Source organism: Trichosurus vulpecula, chromosome 5, assembly GCF_011100635.1.
Source record: "Trichosurus vulpecula isolate mTriVul1 chromosome 5, mTriVul1.pri, whole genome shotgun sequence".
Lineage (NCBI taxonomy): Eukaryota > Metazoa > Chordata > Mammalia > Diprotodontia > Phalangeridae > Trichosurus > Trichosurus vulpecula.
The window spans coordinates 109,755,714-109,774,434 of record NC_050577.1 but is presented as its reverse complement, the minus strand read 5'-3'; the positions used below and the strand labels follow the sequence as shown (position 1 = coordinate 109,774,434).

The 18,721-nt window shown below is 41.3% G+C and overlaps 1 protein-coding gene across 1 annotated transcript in view; it reads right to left on the bottom strand.

The window, feature by feature from the left end:
* Positions 1-18,721, bottom strand: part of DGKI (diacylglycerol kinase iota) — a 569,495-nt gene that overhangs the window by 398,951 nt on the left and 151,823 nt on the right. The window contains 1 exon segment of the mRNA XM_036761364.1: positions 13,652-13,760. Within this exon segment, the coding sequence (XP_036617259.1) occupies positions 13,652-13,760 (109 nt within the window).

Below are 18,721 nucleotides of genomic sequence, written 5' to 3'. Positions count from 1 at the left end.
CTACCCCCCCAGATACCACCCTGGTTCAAACCCTCATCAACTCTCACCTTAACTGTTGCCAAAACTTCCTGAATGGTCTCCCTTCCTCAAGTCCCTCCCCTCTCAAATTCATCTTCTTACATAGCTGCCAAAGTGACTTTGCAAAGTGAGCAGATCTGACCATATCACTCCATTATTCAATAAATACCACTGGCTCTTTACTAAACAGAGGATCAAGTATTATTTCATTCCTATCTCATCCCTTTAAAACTTCTATTTGCAGTAAATTATGTAACCCATATCAGTGATGTCAAACTCAAATAGAAACAGGATTTACTAAACCTTTTTGAAGGATCCGTGACAGCTACATGTTGACTCAGACAACCATCCATTAAGGTTATCTATATTCTACTGTATTTCATTTATTTCATTAAATATTTCCCAATTACATTTTAATCTAATTAAGCCATCGCTAGGGGGTGTTGCAGCCACAGTGCATTTGACACCTCTAATAGACATAATTATTAGTACAGAAATACATGCAAATGCTTTACATATTGTAATGGCAACCACACTGGCATACCCAGGATGGCTGCTAGTGCAAGTTCTTTTATCTGCTTTACTAGGAAAGACAGATGTTTCAGGGGTCAACAATCTTCTTTAATTAACCAGAAAAAATGCAGAGAGAAATAAAGACCAACATACAGGGCTCTACTGCATGAATCAAAGCTTTACATTCACTGAATCAAGAGAGCTTTTACCTCTGAGGAGTTGGAGAGCTCTAAACATACGGCCCCTCAGAGTCTCGACCAGGAAATCACGTCTTTCTCATAAGCAAGCAAAGCAAAAGCTCACCTCTCAAAATATATACTCTTTAGGCTCAGTGCCTAATTAGAAATTAACAAAAGGTATGCAAGCCTTCCTACATGCAAGTAAGCTTCCCTCAATGAACTCCATGTGAGGCCTATTGATGGGTGGGGAAGATCCTATTCCCCATTAACCTTACACATATACGTGTACACATATTGGAGAGAGGCTCAAAAATGTTTTACTGATAGGGTTGTATGATCCAGATAGCACGGATACCCCTGGTCTATAGGACAGTTGTAGAAGAAAGACAAAGACGAATACAAAGACAAAGAAAAGAAGGAAGGAAAAGAGGGTAGGAGGGAGTAAAGAAAGAAGGAATAAAAAGAAGAGGAAGGGAATGAATATACCTGAACCTAGCTTTAGCCTAGAGAGATTCTCTTGAAAGGTTGCAAGTAAAGTTGCATCTTTGTAATTAAATTATGATTCCCCTTTGGATTATAGGAGGAACTCAAGACATAAGAGCTAAGGTTTCAGTCTAACTTTCAATTAGAAATAGCTCCTAACATTTTAACTTTAAAAATCTCTGCCCCCTTGCCTCTTGTCAAGCAACTGATGATTTATTAAGATAGCCTTAAAACCCGTAGGCCAGCTTACTGGGACCTTATCCTCAATCCTTTTTTTTTTTAAATGAAAAATCATCTTTCTTTAATATATCTATTTGGGATTCTTGTACACAAGCATCCATAGACTTATCCATATAAATCCATATATGTGTACACATCCTTGCCCTTCCCCTAATGCCCTCAAACACACACATGTATCACTGTCCCTACCATTGCTGACACAGGAAGTCACTATGAATAACTATTGCATTTTTTTAGATATCATGTAGAGCTGTAAGCAGATGAAGGTCAGCTAGGTGGGACAATGGATAAAGTACCGGGCCTAGGATCAGGAAGACCTGAGTTCAAATTTGGCTGCAGACACTTATTAGCTTGTGGGACCCTGGGCAAGTCACTTAACTCTGTTTGTCTGAGTTTCCTCATATGTAAAACAAGCGGTAGTAGTGAATTCATTCCTCCTTATATGGTGATGGTAGTCGTAGTAGTAGTAACAGCAGCAGCAAGAATTTATATAGCACTGAAAAGAGGGGCGGAGCCAAGATGGCAGCTGGAAAGCAGGGACTAGCACGATAAAAAAGGCTCTGAACCAATTCTAGAACTGCAGAACCCACAAAACAGCAGAGGGAAGCAGGGCTCCAGCCCAGAACAGCCTGGATGGTCTCTGGGTGAGGTCTATCCCACACGGAGCTGGGAGCAGAGCGTCTCGGACCAACCAGACGAGGAGCCGGGCGGAGCGTGCCCTAGCACCCTGAATCAGTGAGCTGCAGCAGTTACCAGACTTCTCAACCCACAAACACCAAAGACAACAGAGAAGGTTAGTGGGAAAAGCTGCAGGAATGGAAGGATTTCACCGTTGGCTACCACCCCGGGGGCAGCAGAGGTGGGGCAGCTACAGAAGTACAGCTGCAGTTGCTTCACGCCCCAGGTACACCTGGTGGGAGGAATTAAGTGGCAAATCAGAGCAGGAGTGAAGAGCCTGCTGAAGATCTAAGTCCAGTCCGGGTTGGGGGTTCTTGGGGAAGGAGGAGTGCTGGTGTGGCAGAGCTGGCGCATCCCCCCAAGCGTGGAACATAGAACTCTTTAGTCTACAAGTAGTCATACCCCACTGAAAAACTCAAGGGTCAAGTTAGTTGGCTGGGAACATGGCCAGGCAGCGAAAACGCACCCAGATTCAGTCTCAGATTTTGGATTCTTTCTTGTGGAACTCAAAGTTTTAAAAACAGATGTTCAAAAACAAAAACAAAAATTTTGTTTCATGCAACTAGAAAATAAGTTACACAGGCAATGGGGTGTAGAAATTTATCTTGCCCTACAAGAACGGAAGGGAAAAAGGGATGGGAGGGGAGTGGGGTGACAGAAGGGAGGGCTGACTGGGGAACAGGGCAACCAGAATATACGCCATCTTGGAGTGGTGGGGAGGGTAGAAAAGGGGAGAAAATTTGTAATTCAAACTCTTGCAAAAATCAATGCTGAAAACTAAATATATATATATATAAAAAGAATTTATATAGCACTTTAAGGATTTCAAAGCATTTTACATATATCTCCTTTGATGCTTACAACAACCCCTGTGAGGTAGATTCTATTATTGTTCCCACTTTACAGATGAGGAAACTGAGGCTAGGAGAGGATAAGTGACATATTCAGGGTTATCCAGCTAGAGTCTGAGGTGAGATTCAAACTAAGGTCTTTCTGGTTCCAGAGCCAATACTGTCTACTGTGCCAACTAGCTGCTTACAAAAATACCCTACAAAAAAAAAAAAACAAGAAATAGAAGAGACGAGACTGAAATTTGGCTTTATTACGCTCATAAGAAATGTACATGACTAATTAAAAGCTTCGGAAATAGTTTTTATTTGTTTACTGATGGGAAAAGAATTACAAAATGGATCTTTGGCAATAACTTTTATTGAGACATGGAATTTCTGACTTGAGAGAACACACATGGAATCGTGGAAAGAACATGACATTTGGTGTCAGAGGGCCTTGTCTGAATGCCAGCCCTGCTTATTACTCACTGTCCCATGATAAACATGTCCCTTCACTATGCTGGGCTGCAGTTTCTTCATTTGTAAAGTGAGGATGTTGGAATAGCTGATCTCTATGTTCTTTTCCAGCTCAAAAGTCTCTGGATATAGTCTAAATGAATTAATAATGATATTTGACTTTTATTTGACACTGTCCTGTTTGAACTGTTTAAAACACTTTATATGTACAGTAGGTTTCAAGCTCTTATGCGTCAAACAGTAGTTCCCTCTCAGGCACATTATACCAGGAACGGAAGGTGGCTATGATCACATAGTAAGCATCAGATGCTTGATTCAAACCCAGATCTCTCAGGACTCCAAGCCCAATGCCCTTTCCCCTATATCTGCTCTCTAGTGTCGTTTGACTATGCCATATTTATTTTCTAAACACGGAAACTCTACATAAGAACTCTTTTTTTTATTGCAAAAAATAGCTAGTTTCCTAAAACATTCTGACAGAAATGCAAACTCCCTGAGGGCAGAGGATGTTTTTATCTTTTCATCTCAATGTGGTTAGTAAATGCTTGCTGATTGGTTGACTGATTCAATATATAATGCAAATGCTTAGGAATTCCTGCCTGAAAAGCAGGAAATTGGTCCCAGTGATGTGTTTGAGGGACTTTGCAGCTTTAGGACCTAGTTGTTCAGTGCTGTCTGAGTCTCCGTGACCCCATTTGTGGTTTTCTTGGCAAAGATAGATACTGGAGTGGTTTGCCATTTCCTTCTCCAGCTCATTTTACAGATGAAGAAACTGGGGCAAACAGAGTTAAAGTGACTTGCCCAGGGTCACACAGCCAGTCAGTGTCTAAGGCCAGATTTGAACTCATGAAGATGAGTCTTCCTGACTTCAGGCGTGGCACTGCTCTACCTTGCTGCCCCTCAAGATCTAGAGATTTCCCTATTAGCCTGTGGTGATGAATGAGTGGAAGAGCGACCAAGTGACCTTATGTCCCACCTCTCATCCTCTCATTCTCCCCTCCCCCAATATGGCAGCTCAGTTCACTTAGGTCACAAAGGTCACACCCATCTTGTAGAAGCTCTACTCATCAGGGCCCTATCCATAAGGGTCTGGTTAGCTGGCCATGTAATCCATTCTGATGTCAAAAGTGCTAGTGACAGAAAAGTCAGGGCCCAAAGCCTGAAAAGCAAGCTCAGGTCTCCTTGGGCTTACCACCTGAAAGAGGGCTGAAATGAGAACACACACATTAAAAAAAAAAAAAAACCCTTCCTGCCCCTGACTTCTCATTCAAGGTTTCTAAAGATAAGATGCCCTAGTTTCATAACCCACTTTAAGCCAATCCCAGCACTGAGACTTTGTTTCCCCAATCTTGTTCCTGAACTAACCTGAGTAGCAGCAGCCAAATTATGTTATCTCCCTACCTGTCAGGAAGAGGTCCCTTTTTTTAGAAATAGCAACAGGAGGGAGAGGAGGCAAAGGAAAGGGAGCCTGTATTTAGAATCTGGGTTTTTTGTTTGGTGTTGATGTGTTTTTCACAATTCCCTGGGTTGGAGGAGGCCTTCTGATAGGGAAGGGTACACAGGGAAACAGCAGAGGAAGCTGGGATTAAAGCTCTTTGGGAATGACATCGACAGCTGCCGCCATGGTCCCATCCATTTTTAGGCCAGCTAATGAGCAATCACAATGGGAAAGGAGTCAAAAGCTATACCTTGCAACAATACCCAAACAGCAAACAAAGAACGCTGTCAGTCCAAATGTCATTCCCAACGTGAAGGAAGCACATCAAGTTTACTAAAACACATGGTATCAGTAGAGCAGGCATAATTATAAATGAGTAACTCCCTTGAAACCTGGAGGTAACCGTTTTTGTTTCCCCTCTGATCATTGCTTCTTTTTTGTCTGGCAATTTGGACTTTTACCCCTGGAGCTTCATGGTTTAACTCCTTCAGACATTTGCAATAATACCAACCCAACAACCAGCTCCTTCTTCTTCATGAGATTCATATCCAGGATAAAATTTGCTTTTATTATCTTATCCACTTTTAGAAGAACAAAATTATCAGAAAGTCAAGTCATGAAAGAAAGCTTTTGAAGTCCCTTCTACCAACCTTTCAAGAATTTCCATCTTGCGCAATTCAGGATATAGATTTGATTGGTATAGCAATATGAGTTACTGAGAATCACTTAAGGTACTCTATTGTGACCTATGGGAAAGTAAAAAAGGAAGAAAAAGACATAATTCCTACCTAAAAGGAGTTTATAATATAGGTGAGGGAAGGGAGCAAAAACAGAAAAAACAATTCAATGTAAGACACTAGGCTAGATGATGAGAATACAAATGCAAAGCCCAAATGAATTCCTACTCTTAGTGAGCTCACATTTTACAAAGTTGTGGGTTGAAGCATGTGACAGGTATGCAGAAAAGTAAACACATACTCATTTGAGAAGGGAGTAAATAAAGACAACTAAGGAGATGAAGAAAAGCCTCCTCTAGTAAGTGACAGCAGATTGTTATTGTTGTTGGTAGTGGTAGTAGTGGTGGTGGTGGTGGTAGTGGTGGTGATGGTGGTGGTGGTGGTGGTGATCCTTCATTCTTGAAGAGGACCAATGACATCACAGGATGATGTCTTGATTTGAAAGTGAATTGGATTTAAGTGAGGCAGAGTTGTGCAGAGGCATCAGCGGCACTCTCTCCTCCAGAGACATCAGAGTCCAGTGGCAAGACAGGTCAGGAAGACTGGCGATGGCCCTGGCTGCAGTGGAAGGCCTTGGCCTTTTTATGCTAAAGTTTTCCCAGGTCTCAGATTTTCAACAGCAGAGTTAGACCTCAGAAGAAGCTAAGGTTTCTAAGAAGTGGATAGAAGTGAGGAAGAATTCCATTCCAGGCATGACAGTCTATGACAAGCACAGAAGTAGGGGGCAGACACAGAGTCTGGAGATCAATTTATGGGGTGATGTCATTTGGAGTAACACTACGAAATGAGTTTATAAAAACAAACTTGAGCCAGACCGTGACGGCTTTCAACGTCAAGGAAAGTAGTACCTATTTTATATTAGATATGATTGGGAGGCACTGAAGTTTCATGAGCTGTTTAGTACTATGGTCATGCCTTTACTTTGGGAAGACAAAAAGGAAAGTCAAGACAGAGAGATCTAAGAAAACTTGAGGAAGAAGAGCTGGGGAATGGGCTAAGGCTTCATCAGTCAATCTTTCAGTCAATAAGTATATATTAAATGCTTATAATGTGCCAGGCCTGTGCTAAGTGCTAGGGGAGAAAATTGCTGCTGGTAAATGAAAGATACATTTGGAATTGATGGAAGGTATCTAAAAGGGAGAGGGCTCTAGCAGATGGGGGTGGTGGTGGAGAGAACTGGGGGAAAAACCTTCCATAGAAGATAGAATTTGTCTCTTTCATGAAGGATGGGGCATGTGAGCTGGAGCAAAAAGGATTTTCATAAAGCAAGATGAGGAAGAAATGGCGTGACAAGCAAAGAGATGGCACGTAGATTCAAAGAGGGTGAAAGGTGCAAGAGATCAACTTATATTTCTGGCTCATAGCCAAGTCTGACTAGAACACAGACTGCCCTAAGAGGAGGGGCAAGGCCTCCACCAACTTCCCACTCCTTACCCAGCCCACTCACAACCAACTGGTCACAGTTAAAAGTACCTGAAAAGGCCCTTTGTAGAATCAGACTCTCACTGGCATTGGCATCCTTCTGAGTTTTGACATCCCTTGCTCCCTTAGCCCTGAGTGGGCTTTGCATCCCAACCCTTGGGCAACATAGAAATGTGTCTGAAAGCACGACATATGAGTCATATCGCATAACGGTAAATATTATAACAGTGAAAATATCTGTCTAGCCAAAAGTTTTTCAAACACAGGGTACAGGCTTACCTAATGGAACAATATTCAGTAATATCAACGTACCAAATATCAACCAAATATTTACATAGGACCTGGAAATTTATCATAATTAATGAATAAATTATACATTGATCATAAAGAGAAATAGTGTAATAGAATGGAAATGCGACTAGACAGAGTCAGAAGGCTGAGGTTCAACTCCCAGGCATGATGCTTATCAGTCGCGACAGTGGGACAAATCATTGGACCTCTCTTAACCACCATTTGCTTATCTGCAAAATAGTAATTACAATCCACTACCTACCTCAGAACATTGCTCTGTGTAGTGGGAGGCCTTAGCTTCTGAGGCTCAAAGAAGATGATATGTATGAAATACTCTGCAATCATAGTTAGCTAATCTTAGGGGATTTGGCTTATAATGACATTCAATAAGTCCTCTTTCTGATGACACAAACATTCTTGTTACAGCAAGCATATACACATGGGTATAGGAACCACAGGTTATTTCTCACATTCTCCCTGCCCGACAAAGACAAAAGAATCAAGATTTCCCCTCCATTCTCATTCTGGATTTCCCAAGACAAGCTGACAATACAATTCTACATTCATGTGATTGGGGGAGATGATGCCTTCAAAATAACCTTTTTTTCACTTTATTAAATTTTGTTTTTTATTTATGGAATAAAGCAAGCATTTCCACAACATAGTACACTAAAAAAGATGATTGTACATGAAGCTGCAAATCTGCTATGCACAACTTTTTCCTAAAATAACCTTTTAAAGACAAATAACAACTCACATCTACATAATACTTTAAAGAAGCAGTGGCAAACTGAAAAGAAAAAGGGGCCACTACACCATATGCAAAGATCCCTATGTGCTGCATATGACTTAGAAAACCACATGTTAATATTATCTATGTTCTACTGTATTTTTATTTATTTTGTTAAATATTTCCCAGTTGCATTTTAATATAGTTCAGGTCACACTTAGCAGTGTTGACACTTAAGTTTTAAGTTAGTTTCAAAATTGCTCTCTTCAGAATGTCCCTCTGGGGTAGGGAGTGCCATGTCATTATTAACCCATTTTACACATGAGTAAGAGGAGGCTCATGGAGTTTCCAAATAATCTCCCCATGTTCACATAGCTAATAAATACTGGAGCCAGGACTTGAACCTCAGATCTCACCACCTTTAAGTCTAATTCTCTTTCCATTATTTAGATTCAAAGAGTTCTTATTTCAAGTCAACCTGATTTGCCTTGAAATCTTAGATGTGTCCCAGAAATTCTCCATAACATTTTAAAATTATTATTGACTGTTTAGGATAGTATTGGACCCCCTAAAGTAGCCAACACCTTGCAGCTTCAGTCAGACCTGTGGTCAGACAGGCTGAACAGACCTCATAGGTCATCTAGCCACTAGTTTTTCAGATGAGGAAAGTGAAGCCAGAAAGGTTCAATAACTTGCCTAAAGTTACACTAGCAATAAGTGACAAAGGGAGGGTTTTTCCCAAAGTCCTCTGGCTCCAAAGCCAATTCTCTTTCCACGGTGCCATGCTCCTGCTGAACAATATTTGATAGGGGTACAACAATCCCTGACAAGTGTGTTCTGGAAGCAGAACAAACCAGTCTTTGGCTCAGTCCCAGTGTACTTTTATGCCACCACCACTCAAGGAATCTGGGTTTTCTCCTGTAAAAACTGTGTTTTTGAAATAGCAGGCTTTTGCCTTTCCTTTCTCTGGCAGCCTTCATCTATAGCACCTGCTTTGTTGTTTAGAGTATATATACAACTAACTTCACTGAGGTGTGAGGATAGCGCAAAGAGCAAACTACATGTGCATTAAGTTAGGTCATAAGTACTATGGTTTAGACTACATATAATAGCTAACATTTATATTATGCTTTAAGGTTTGCAAAGCATTTTAAATCTCATTTTATTTTTACAACAACCCAAAGGCTCTCATTTTTACAGATTAGAACAGTGAGGCTGAGACTTGCCCATCTAGCTATTAAGTATCCAAGACAAGATTCAAAATCTGGTCTTCTTGATTGCAAGTCTAGCCTACTATCCACAATGCCTCTGCAGTTCCTTGTCCTCACTAAGATCACGACCATCACTTGGTATTATTTAGTAAAGTTGTAGGTGCATTTTCTGAAGTCAAAGACGTTGACCATTTCTTCTATTTCCTTGGTATTTTCATTCCAATTCCTACACAATCCCTTCTCATTGCAAGGCTATTTCCAGAGCAGGTATTACTGGGGACTGAGCAATTTTAATTTAGTTAGTCAGGGTAGAGCTGGAGATGCTAGGGTGAAGTGGGAAGCAGGAGTCATTGATTTTCTATGGATTAGCTATGTGCATTTGAAGAACATGGGGAGGGCCTGAAAGTGGACACCAGCATACATTTCTTGGCCTCTAAGATTGTTTTCCCTAAGCTTATAGTTGTTAGGACTTGGAGATTTTGCCATCTTGGACTGGCTTTCCTATTCTCAGTCTGGGAAGGTTGTAGAGAAGCAGTAGCGGAAACAGCGCTGGACCTGGAATCACAGCGTCCTGATCTGAATTCCGGATCTACCATTTTCTTTCTGAATATTGCTGTTGGGGAGTCATATCTGACTCTTCATGACCCCATTTGGGGTTTTCTTGGCAAAGATACTAGAGTGATTTGCCATTTCCTTCTCCAGCTCCTTTTATAGATGAGGAACTGAGGTAAACAGGGTTAAGTGATGCGCCCAGGGTCACACAGTTAGTAACTGTCTGAGGCTGGATTTGAACTCATGAAGATGAGTCTACCTGAATTTAAGTCCAGTTCTCTATCCATCGTGCCACCTATTCTACCTGAATGGCACTGAACAAATCAATTAAGCTCTTTGGGTCTCAGTTTCTCAATTTATAAAATTAAGCAGTTTAACTGGATGATCATTAAGGTTATATCAGCTCTAAATCTATGCTCCTATGCTCCAGGAACACAGAGGTAAATATGGGCGCCTTCCAGCAGCATCCACTGTACTTTCTGAGAATAAAATACATGCTTGCAAATAACTCTAATCCAACAAGGAGGAGAGAACAAGCATTTTTTTTAAGCATGCACTATGTGCCAGGTACTATGCTAAGCATTTTACAAATATTATCTCATTTAATGACCATAACAATTCTGGGAAGTAGGTAGTAGTAGTAGTAACAGTAGCAGTAGTAGTAGTAGTAGTGGTGGTGGTGGTGGTGGTGGTAGAAGTACTAGCAGTAGTACCATTTTACAGTTGATGAAAATTAGGCAGACAGAAATTAAGTAACTTGCCCAGTGTCACAAAGCTAGGAAGTGTGTGAGATAATATTTGAACTCAGTTCTTCCTGACTCCAGGTCTAGCACTCTATCCACTGTACCACCTAGCTGCCTAATGGCCAGAAATACAGTTTTGAAGAATCCAAATATTCCAAATTTCTATTCACCAAAGAACTATTAGGCAGTGTAGTATCCTGGAAAGATTGCTGGATCAGAGGAGGTGGAGAGCAGAGCCTGGCACTTCATAAGAGCTCCACCTCCAACTTTTTCATATATTCATATATCTATGGAGAAATTTGTTACATCATGGAAACCACAGGGGGAATGGTTAATGAAATCAGCCACCACTGTGGGGTCTGGGGCTAACTGCCTATTTGCATCTTGGTAATCTTGCCCAATCATTCAGTAATACCTATATGCATAAAGTTACAGAATTGTGGAAAAGTCCTCAAAAGTCATCTGTTCCAAGCATTTTGTTTAACAGATGAGGAAAATGAGGCCTAGAGAGGTTACACGTCTTACCCAGAGAAACACTGCTAGCTGATGATAGAATGAAGACTAGAATCTAGGTCTCCTGACCCCCCTCATACAAAAACAATTAAGTTAAGGCAAACCCTGCCCTCAAGGAGCTTCCATTCCAATAGAAGAAAACATATGTAGGGGATTGACGTGGGGAGGTGGGGGGAAGGACACATAGTGGTTTGACATGAACATGACCCAAAAATAACATGGAGGGTGTATGTTAAGGCTAGTTATAGGAAATGCTAACTCTCAGTTTTCCATCTGCCCCTTAGTTTGGCTCATATAGGATTCTGCACCCTGGATAAGCTGATCGATTGAAATCTGATTATTATGCTCTTTAACAAAGTTTTAGATACTTAGCACTTTCCCAACTCCCTCAGCACCCCCTCCTCCTTTACAGCTTCTTTTTGTGGTTTGTCTTCCCCATGAGATTATAAGCTCCTTCACCTTTCTTTTTCTTAATTGTATCCCTCAGCACTTAGTATAATGCCTGGCACATGGTAAGTGCTTAATACCTACTCATTGAATTGAACTGAAATTCTCCCCAGTCAAAATGCAGGCTATTATGATCTAAGTTTTCATTAAATGACTATCCTGAAATACTGGAAAACTCCAGGAGGCAGGGCCAGCCTCCTACCTGAATACCCTCAGAAAAAGCCAAGCAGCATCTGAACTCTCTCAAGACTCACTACTGGTAACTCCATTAACAAAGAATAAGTATTTCAATAACATGCTTTTTCCTTTGCCAGAAACTTTATAACCATGGGCAATATTAAGAGAAAATGCTGAGAATGCATTCTAGCATATCAGAAAAGCAAGGATTACGATGTAAAAAAAATCACTGAAGGGTAGCTAGGTGGCACAGTGGATAGAGCACAGATCCCAGATTCAGGAGAACCTGAGTTCCAATTCGATCTCAGACACTTACTAGCTGTGTGACCCTGGGCAAATCATTTAACCCCAATTGCCTCTCAAAAAAAAATCACTGAACAACCAACTAAAAAGAATGTGTGTGTGTGTGTGTGTGTGTGTGTGTGTGTGTGTACACATGCATGTGTGGGTGTATACGTATATATGTAAACATACATACTTACCTGAAAGTTTTGGTGGGCAAAAGGAGAGGACAGGGTTAGAGAAGGAAGAGTGGGGAAAGTGAGAATTTGAAAGTGGGTCAGCCTAGACTACAGTGGATTTTCAGACAGGTATATTGAAAACATTCTAGGTCTTGGAAGAAAACTTTCCTGCATCTCAGTCACCCCGAGACTAAATGTCCAGTGGCCTTAGCAAGCTAGTTTCCAATTCAGTGTCCCCAGAGAAGAAGGGAGGTTTCTGTTGGGGAAAAGTTGAGGCACCATCCTTTCTGGTAATCTCTTATCTCCAGCCAAATGGGCTAAAGCAGGCTTATCTTCAGTACTAGCTGAGACCTAACATGATTTCAGTTTTCCCTGTCTTCCTTCCCCCTCTCCAAAAAAAAAACTCTCCAATTATTTTGATGTTGCTTAAAATCCCTTTATGGAGGCTTTGTTCACTAAATGATCAGTGTATCAGTCACCAAATATCAATGACTATTTCGCCAGAAGACAGGATAGAAAAGTACTTGGGGAAGATGTGACCAACAAAGAGGGAAAATTAAGCAAAAAGAAGGGTGGGAATCAGAAGATACACATTGCCAGTTTGCCCTGGTGAGGACTGTTTCCCTTCTGCTGGGCGAGAAGAAACACATTTCATCCAGTGATATTCTGACAGCAGCTGCAAACACATACAAACCTACTTCCAAAGTGGCAGCCTACTATCATTTAGAAAGTACTGGCTCTGTGGTCGGAAGACTTGTTCATGTCTTGCCTGTGCCCCTTACTAGTTTGACCTAGGCCAAGTCAGTTAACTTCATCATAGAAGAGTTTCCTTTTGTATATAGGGGAAGAGGAGAAAAGGAACCAGTATGTACTAAGCACCTACCAGAACCCTGAGAGATAGGTGCTATTATTGTCCCCCTTGTACAGTTCAGGAAACTGAGGCAGACAGAAGTGACTTGCCAAGAGTAACATGGCTAGTAAGTGTTTAAAGCCACATTTGAACTCAAGTATTCCTGAGTCTAAGCCTAATGCTGTATCCACTGAGCCACCTAAATGCCCTAAGATTGGGTTACATGTCTACTGATGCCCTTTCCAACTCTCAAATATTGTGATTCTATGATTCTGTGGTTATTTTGGCTTCAGTTTCCTTGCTGGCAAAATGGTGGCAGGAGGGCTGATTCTGATGATCTCTAAGACCCCTTCCAGCACTAAATTCTGTAATGCTATAATGATTTATAAAGTTAGGACTATGTTAGAACTAGACATCATTTTGGTCTGCCTTTTTAAACAGGGATAAATTTATATAAATGATCTTTTCCAAAGGATTCATTAAGTGAGGTAACAATGTATATAGATTTGAGTCAGGGAACAACATCAATTACCCTCATTACCACCTGGAAAATAGACAGTGGGTATGAGCCAAAGGTATTGCAGTCTAGAGAATAGGAGAGGCATTTAATTACGGAGAAATATTTTAATTTCGTTTTTAAAAAGTCAAAACCAACACCTACACTCCAGTCTAGTGTTGCTCTGGGTTCCTTCGCTGGACCATTGGCAATAGGTAGGCTGAGGGAATGCACTGGAGCCAAATGCTGGAGGCCTGACCGAGAGATTGCCTTCCTGCAGCAAGAAGAGAAAACACAGAGAGAAAAGAAAATCAGAAGACATTGCATAGCTCATAGGTTCCAGTGGGATGGATGGTGCCAGAGGTTTGCTTGTTGGTTGTTTGATTGGTTTTGTTTCAGGGTTTTTGTTTGGTTTTGTTTTTTGGATGTGAAAACCTAGGAAAGGAGATGAATTTAGCGGAAGCATAGGTGTACCTCATTCCCAGCTAAGCAGCCTTGGCAGGGTGAATGGCCTGGGAAAGGAAAGACCTCTCCAATGCACCCAGTGAAGACTTTGTGCCCCAGTGGAGGGCTGAGACTAGTGGTTACCAAATGGGAAGGGGGAGGAGTGGGGTGAATGTGAACTTAAGTCACTGGGCAGGAATAGGGAGAGGAATACACAACTGCTTGCCTGAAGCTAGAAGATACAGTTCCTAGGGAAATCACAATGCTGTGGAAAGCTCTAAGGTCTTCACAAGCATGGAAACAAGGGAAAGGGAACAGAAGGAAGATCACAGGATCACAGATTTAGAAATGGAAGGAACTTCAGAAGCCATCTAGCATATGCCCTTCATTTTACAGATGAAGAAACCGAAGCTCAGGGAGGTCAGGTGACAACCAAGGTCACACAGGTAGTAAGTGTAAGAGACAGGATTTAAACCCAGGTCCTCTGATTCCAGAGTAAGGTTTGAGTATTGGACTCCTGCAACTCCACCTATGAACAAAAACTCCAAATCTGGCCTTAGTCCACTTTGAATCTTGCACACGAAGACTGTGCTCCTAGCTTGTATGGAGCTCACCCCTTGTAATACAAATCTCCTAAACCAAAAAGAGGCTTTGAAACAATTTGCCATCTCCAAGAAATGGCTGGTGCCAGAATGCAGACATCTTTTCAAGGCTCTGTGCCTGGCATCAGCCATATAATCACCTTAATATAAATTTTATCCCTTGATAAATCATGTCCAACGTCCACAGCAGAAGATAAAATCCAGATAAACTAACTTGGTTTGTGGTTCAGTGGGCAAGATCTAAGAGGAGATGTGTGAGAGCAGGGGTAATTTATCAGGAGAGGCATATAGGACCAAGATGAATTGCCCCTATAAAGTGGAAAGAAAATCAATACAAGTCTTTGGTTTAGAAAGTAAAGATGATGCTTGCTAAGTAAAATTAAACAGAGAAGAAAGAGAAAGTGTAGAAGGGGAACACAAAAGTGAAAAAGAAGAAAGAAAAAAATTAAAAGCACAGCCCCATACATTTAGAAATGTGTCTTTCGGAGCAAACTTCTGGATAAACAGGAAGTTGAAATTCAGGACAATCTTGAATGCTATACAGGACAAGGTCTCTAGCTTTAATAACGACAAATGCATTATTAGATTAGGTAACTCACTATGGAAGGCATAGAAAACCTGTCTCCGGTAGGATGGGATATCAACAGTACAAGTAGGAGGTGGGGGAAAAGGTAATTGAGAGCTAAACAAGCAGGCAAAGGAGTGAATGGGGGGAGGATGACATCTGATCCAGAAGGTTCTGAACCCAAAAGAAGGCATTGGGGACAATGAAAATAAATGTCACCTGTTTTGTAATCCTGCCTCAGCAAAACATATTTGATCGCCTTAGAAATGAAGGTGAGAGCTTTGATTTCTCAGAACCCTAAAAATCATAGGGACATTAGCTATGACAGGGAACAGGGTTTGGGGGATGTGAGGTTAATTCTTCAGATGTCTCATTAAGCAGAACACTGAGGAGAGCAAGGGAATTCCATTTTTCAGTGACTACAAATGTGATAGGAAAGAAAAGGGCCCAGTGGTAAGAGGAATATGGGACATCGTCAGGTGTGAGGCTGTGAGGAGGAGGTAACAGATGGGAGTAGTGTAGGAGGGTGGTAGCCGAGAAAAGGGGCTGGCAGTTGCCAAGGGAAATGGAATGAGAGAGGAAGGCTGGAGGCTTTTAAGGAGATTCAAAAAGAGAAATATCATAAAAGAAAGGTCTCATTCACCTCTTTAGAGGCCCTCAATGCCCCTAGTACATATGTACTCAGCCAAGCAAATGGATTTAATGGAGCAGTCCTCCCCCAAACGGAGGCAGTTTAGATGAAAGCCAGATAGGAGGCAGGATGGATAAATTAAGCTATTGGTCTGACAATAAGTATTTCTTCAAATCCTACTATACACCCAGAACTGTGCAATCTGTCTACTGACAAATGCATTATTAGATTAGCTAACAGTCACCTCAGAAAGCACAGGAAGCCAGGCCCCAACAGGATGCAAGAGCAACAGGAAAGCATTAAAGAGATAGGAAGAAAGGAGATTAGGGCCTTACTTTAGTCAGCCCCCAATAAGCATAAAAAGGAGTGAATGGGAGGAAGACAAGGCATTGATCCAAAAGGGCCAAACCCAAGGATGACCTTGGGGTCACTGACAATGAACTTTGTCTACTCTGCAGTTTTGTCTTTCTGTAACACATTTGGTCACTGTAAAACTGAAGATGGGAATTCTGATTTCTGACAACCTTAGAACTCATGATATGTGGGGGTTGGAGATGGCTAATTCCTCAGAAATAACAATAAGCACCAAGGACAGCAGAAGAGTTAAGAGCTATAAAAGCTGGGACTCAAACTCAAATTTTCCAACTCAAAAACTTCTATTCTACATCATATTAAGACTGGTTTTTGCATTTTAAAACAATCATCTGAGGGCAGCTAGGTGTCACAGTGAGTAGAGCACTGGCCTTGGAGTCAGGAGGACCTGAGTTCAAATCCAACCTCAGACACTTGACACACTTACTAGTTGTGTGACCTTGGGCAAGTCACTTAATCCCAATTGCCCTGCCTTCCCCCCTCAAAATTAATAAATAAATGAAACGGTCATCTAAAAAAGGATTGTCTCATAACACACACATACACACACACACACACACACACACACACACACACCCTTCCCTGTAGGAAGCTGCATACTAACTTCTAACTTCAGTAGGACAGGGACAGCATAGTGGCACTAGTGAAGCGGCACCATGAAGTCAGTGCATCTCAGTTCAAATGACACTTCTGATACTTATCAACTAGGTGGCGCACGGAGAGAGCACCGCACATGGAGTAAAGAATACCTAAGTTCTAATCTGGCCTCAGACTCTTCCTAGCTTTGGGACCCTGGGCAAGTCACTAATACTCTGTCTGCCTCAGTTTCCTCAATTGTAAAATGGAGATAATAGTACCTGCCCCATCGAGCTGTTGTGAAAATCAAATGACATAATACTTATAAAATACTTAGCATACTGCTTGGTATATAGTAGGCACTATATAAATGTTTATTCCCACTGCTTCCCCTCCTTCTTACCTGTATGACCTTGGGTAAGTCATTTAACCTCTGGACCTCAGTTTCCTTGTATATAGAACAAAAGGGGAGGGGAGGGAGAGACCAGCTGACATCTAAGGGGATGGTGTGGTACAGCATAAAAGGTGCTGGATTTTATGCAGGAGGATCTGTATTCAAATCCTTTCCTTGTCATATATTCCCTGTGACTTAGGGCAAGTCATTTCAATGTTCTGGGCATCAGCTTTCTCATCTATGAAATGAGAATTGGATTAGGTGACCTCCAAGGCTGCTTCAACCTATAAATTAATGATCCCATGACTCCCCAACCATAGTGAGTCTATGAACCATATGATCTATGAACCATAGCCTATATTGTCATTGATAAAGCATTTTGGAATTGCCTTTAGGGCTGGCCCATTTTTATCCTTCGAGAATGAATTCAATTTTTGAAATAGCCAGAAGTCATTTGGAGCCACATCTGGTGAATAAGGCCAGCTATCAAGCTGGGTCAACACCATTTCATGGTTGGTTGTGAAGGGCAGTACAGGAAGCAATAGATGGGCTTATTACCAGGATGTGACTGAACTGAGTTTGCTGGCAGACTGCAAGTTTCTATTAGACCTCTTCTATTAGCTTCTATTAGGCCAAAACTACATCAGTGAGCCTGCTTTCGGCAAGGACCCCAAATATTTTTGAAATGGATGGGAGCCCTTAACGAAGATATTTCACAATAATATACATTACTCCTTCATCCTCAGAGGAGATAAAAGCAAAGATGATAATCATTTCAGCACCCTCTGGTGAAGGAGGGCTTCTGATGACTGAGCAATAAGAAAAGAAGAATGAAATTGTCTGGTCCCCCTCTCTCTTCTCTTTTGCCAATATCTCACCAAGTTGTTCCATTTATCTTTTCTGTTACACTGTGGAGCCTGCTGACTTGCATAAACTCTATATAATTACATTGTGCATTGCCATCCATGGCAAGGGGCCACATCTCTACGGGATCAGAATCTGGAGATATCAGGCTTAGTTGTACAGACTTCACTTCAACCTAAATTAGGGTGGCTGAACAGACAAAATTAAATATGATGTAACAGCTACATTTGCAGCTTTAGAAAGACTGGCCAAACTGGTCTTAAGGCAAAATGGGCAGGAGAGACAAAAGAAAAAGAAATAGGACAAGTGATTTTTTTCTTTTTCTTTTTTTTAAGGAATAAAAGGAGGCAGCGTAACATGGTTTGATGAAAAGTACGCCAAATTTGGAGTCAGCGACCTGGGTTCAAATCCCAACTCTGCTATTTCCTATCATCTGTGTGACCTTGGGCAAGTTACTCAATGTGCCCATACCCCATTCTTCTTAGCTGAAAAATAAAGGACTGGACTAAATGGCCGCTAAGGCTAGGAATCAAGAGAACAGAGTGTCTGTAAGTATTAGTAAGCACCATGGGACAAATGAGGTTAATTCTCACACCACATAGGGCTCCTACAACTGAAACTTGCCTATTTTTTTGATCCATCAAGACTAGGATAGTATAAGAACATTTGTCTACCAAGTTCATTTTCATCAGAATGTTGTATACCTAATCTGATCCAGTGACTGACACCTCTATTTTTTAACTTGGCCCAAATAGTTTTTATAATTACTGCTTTTTGGTATAGTTTG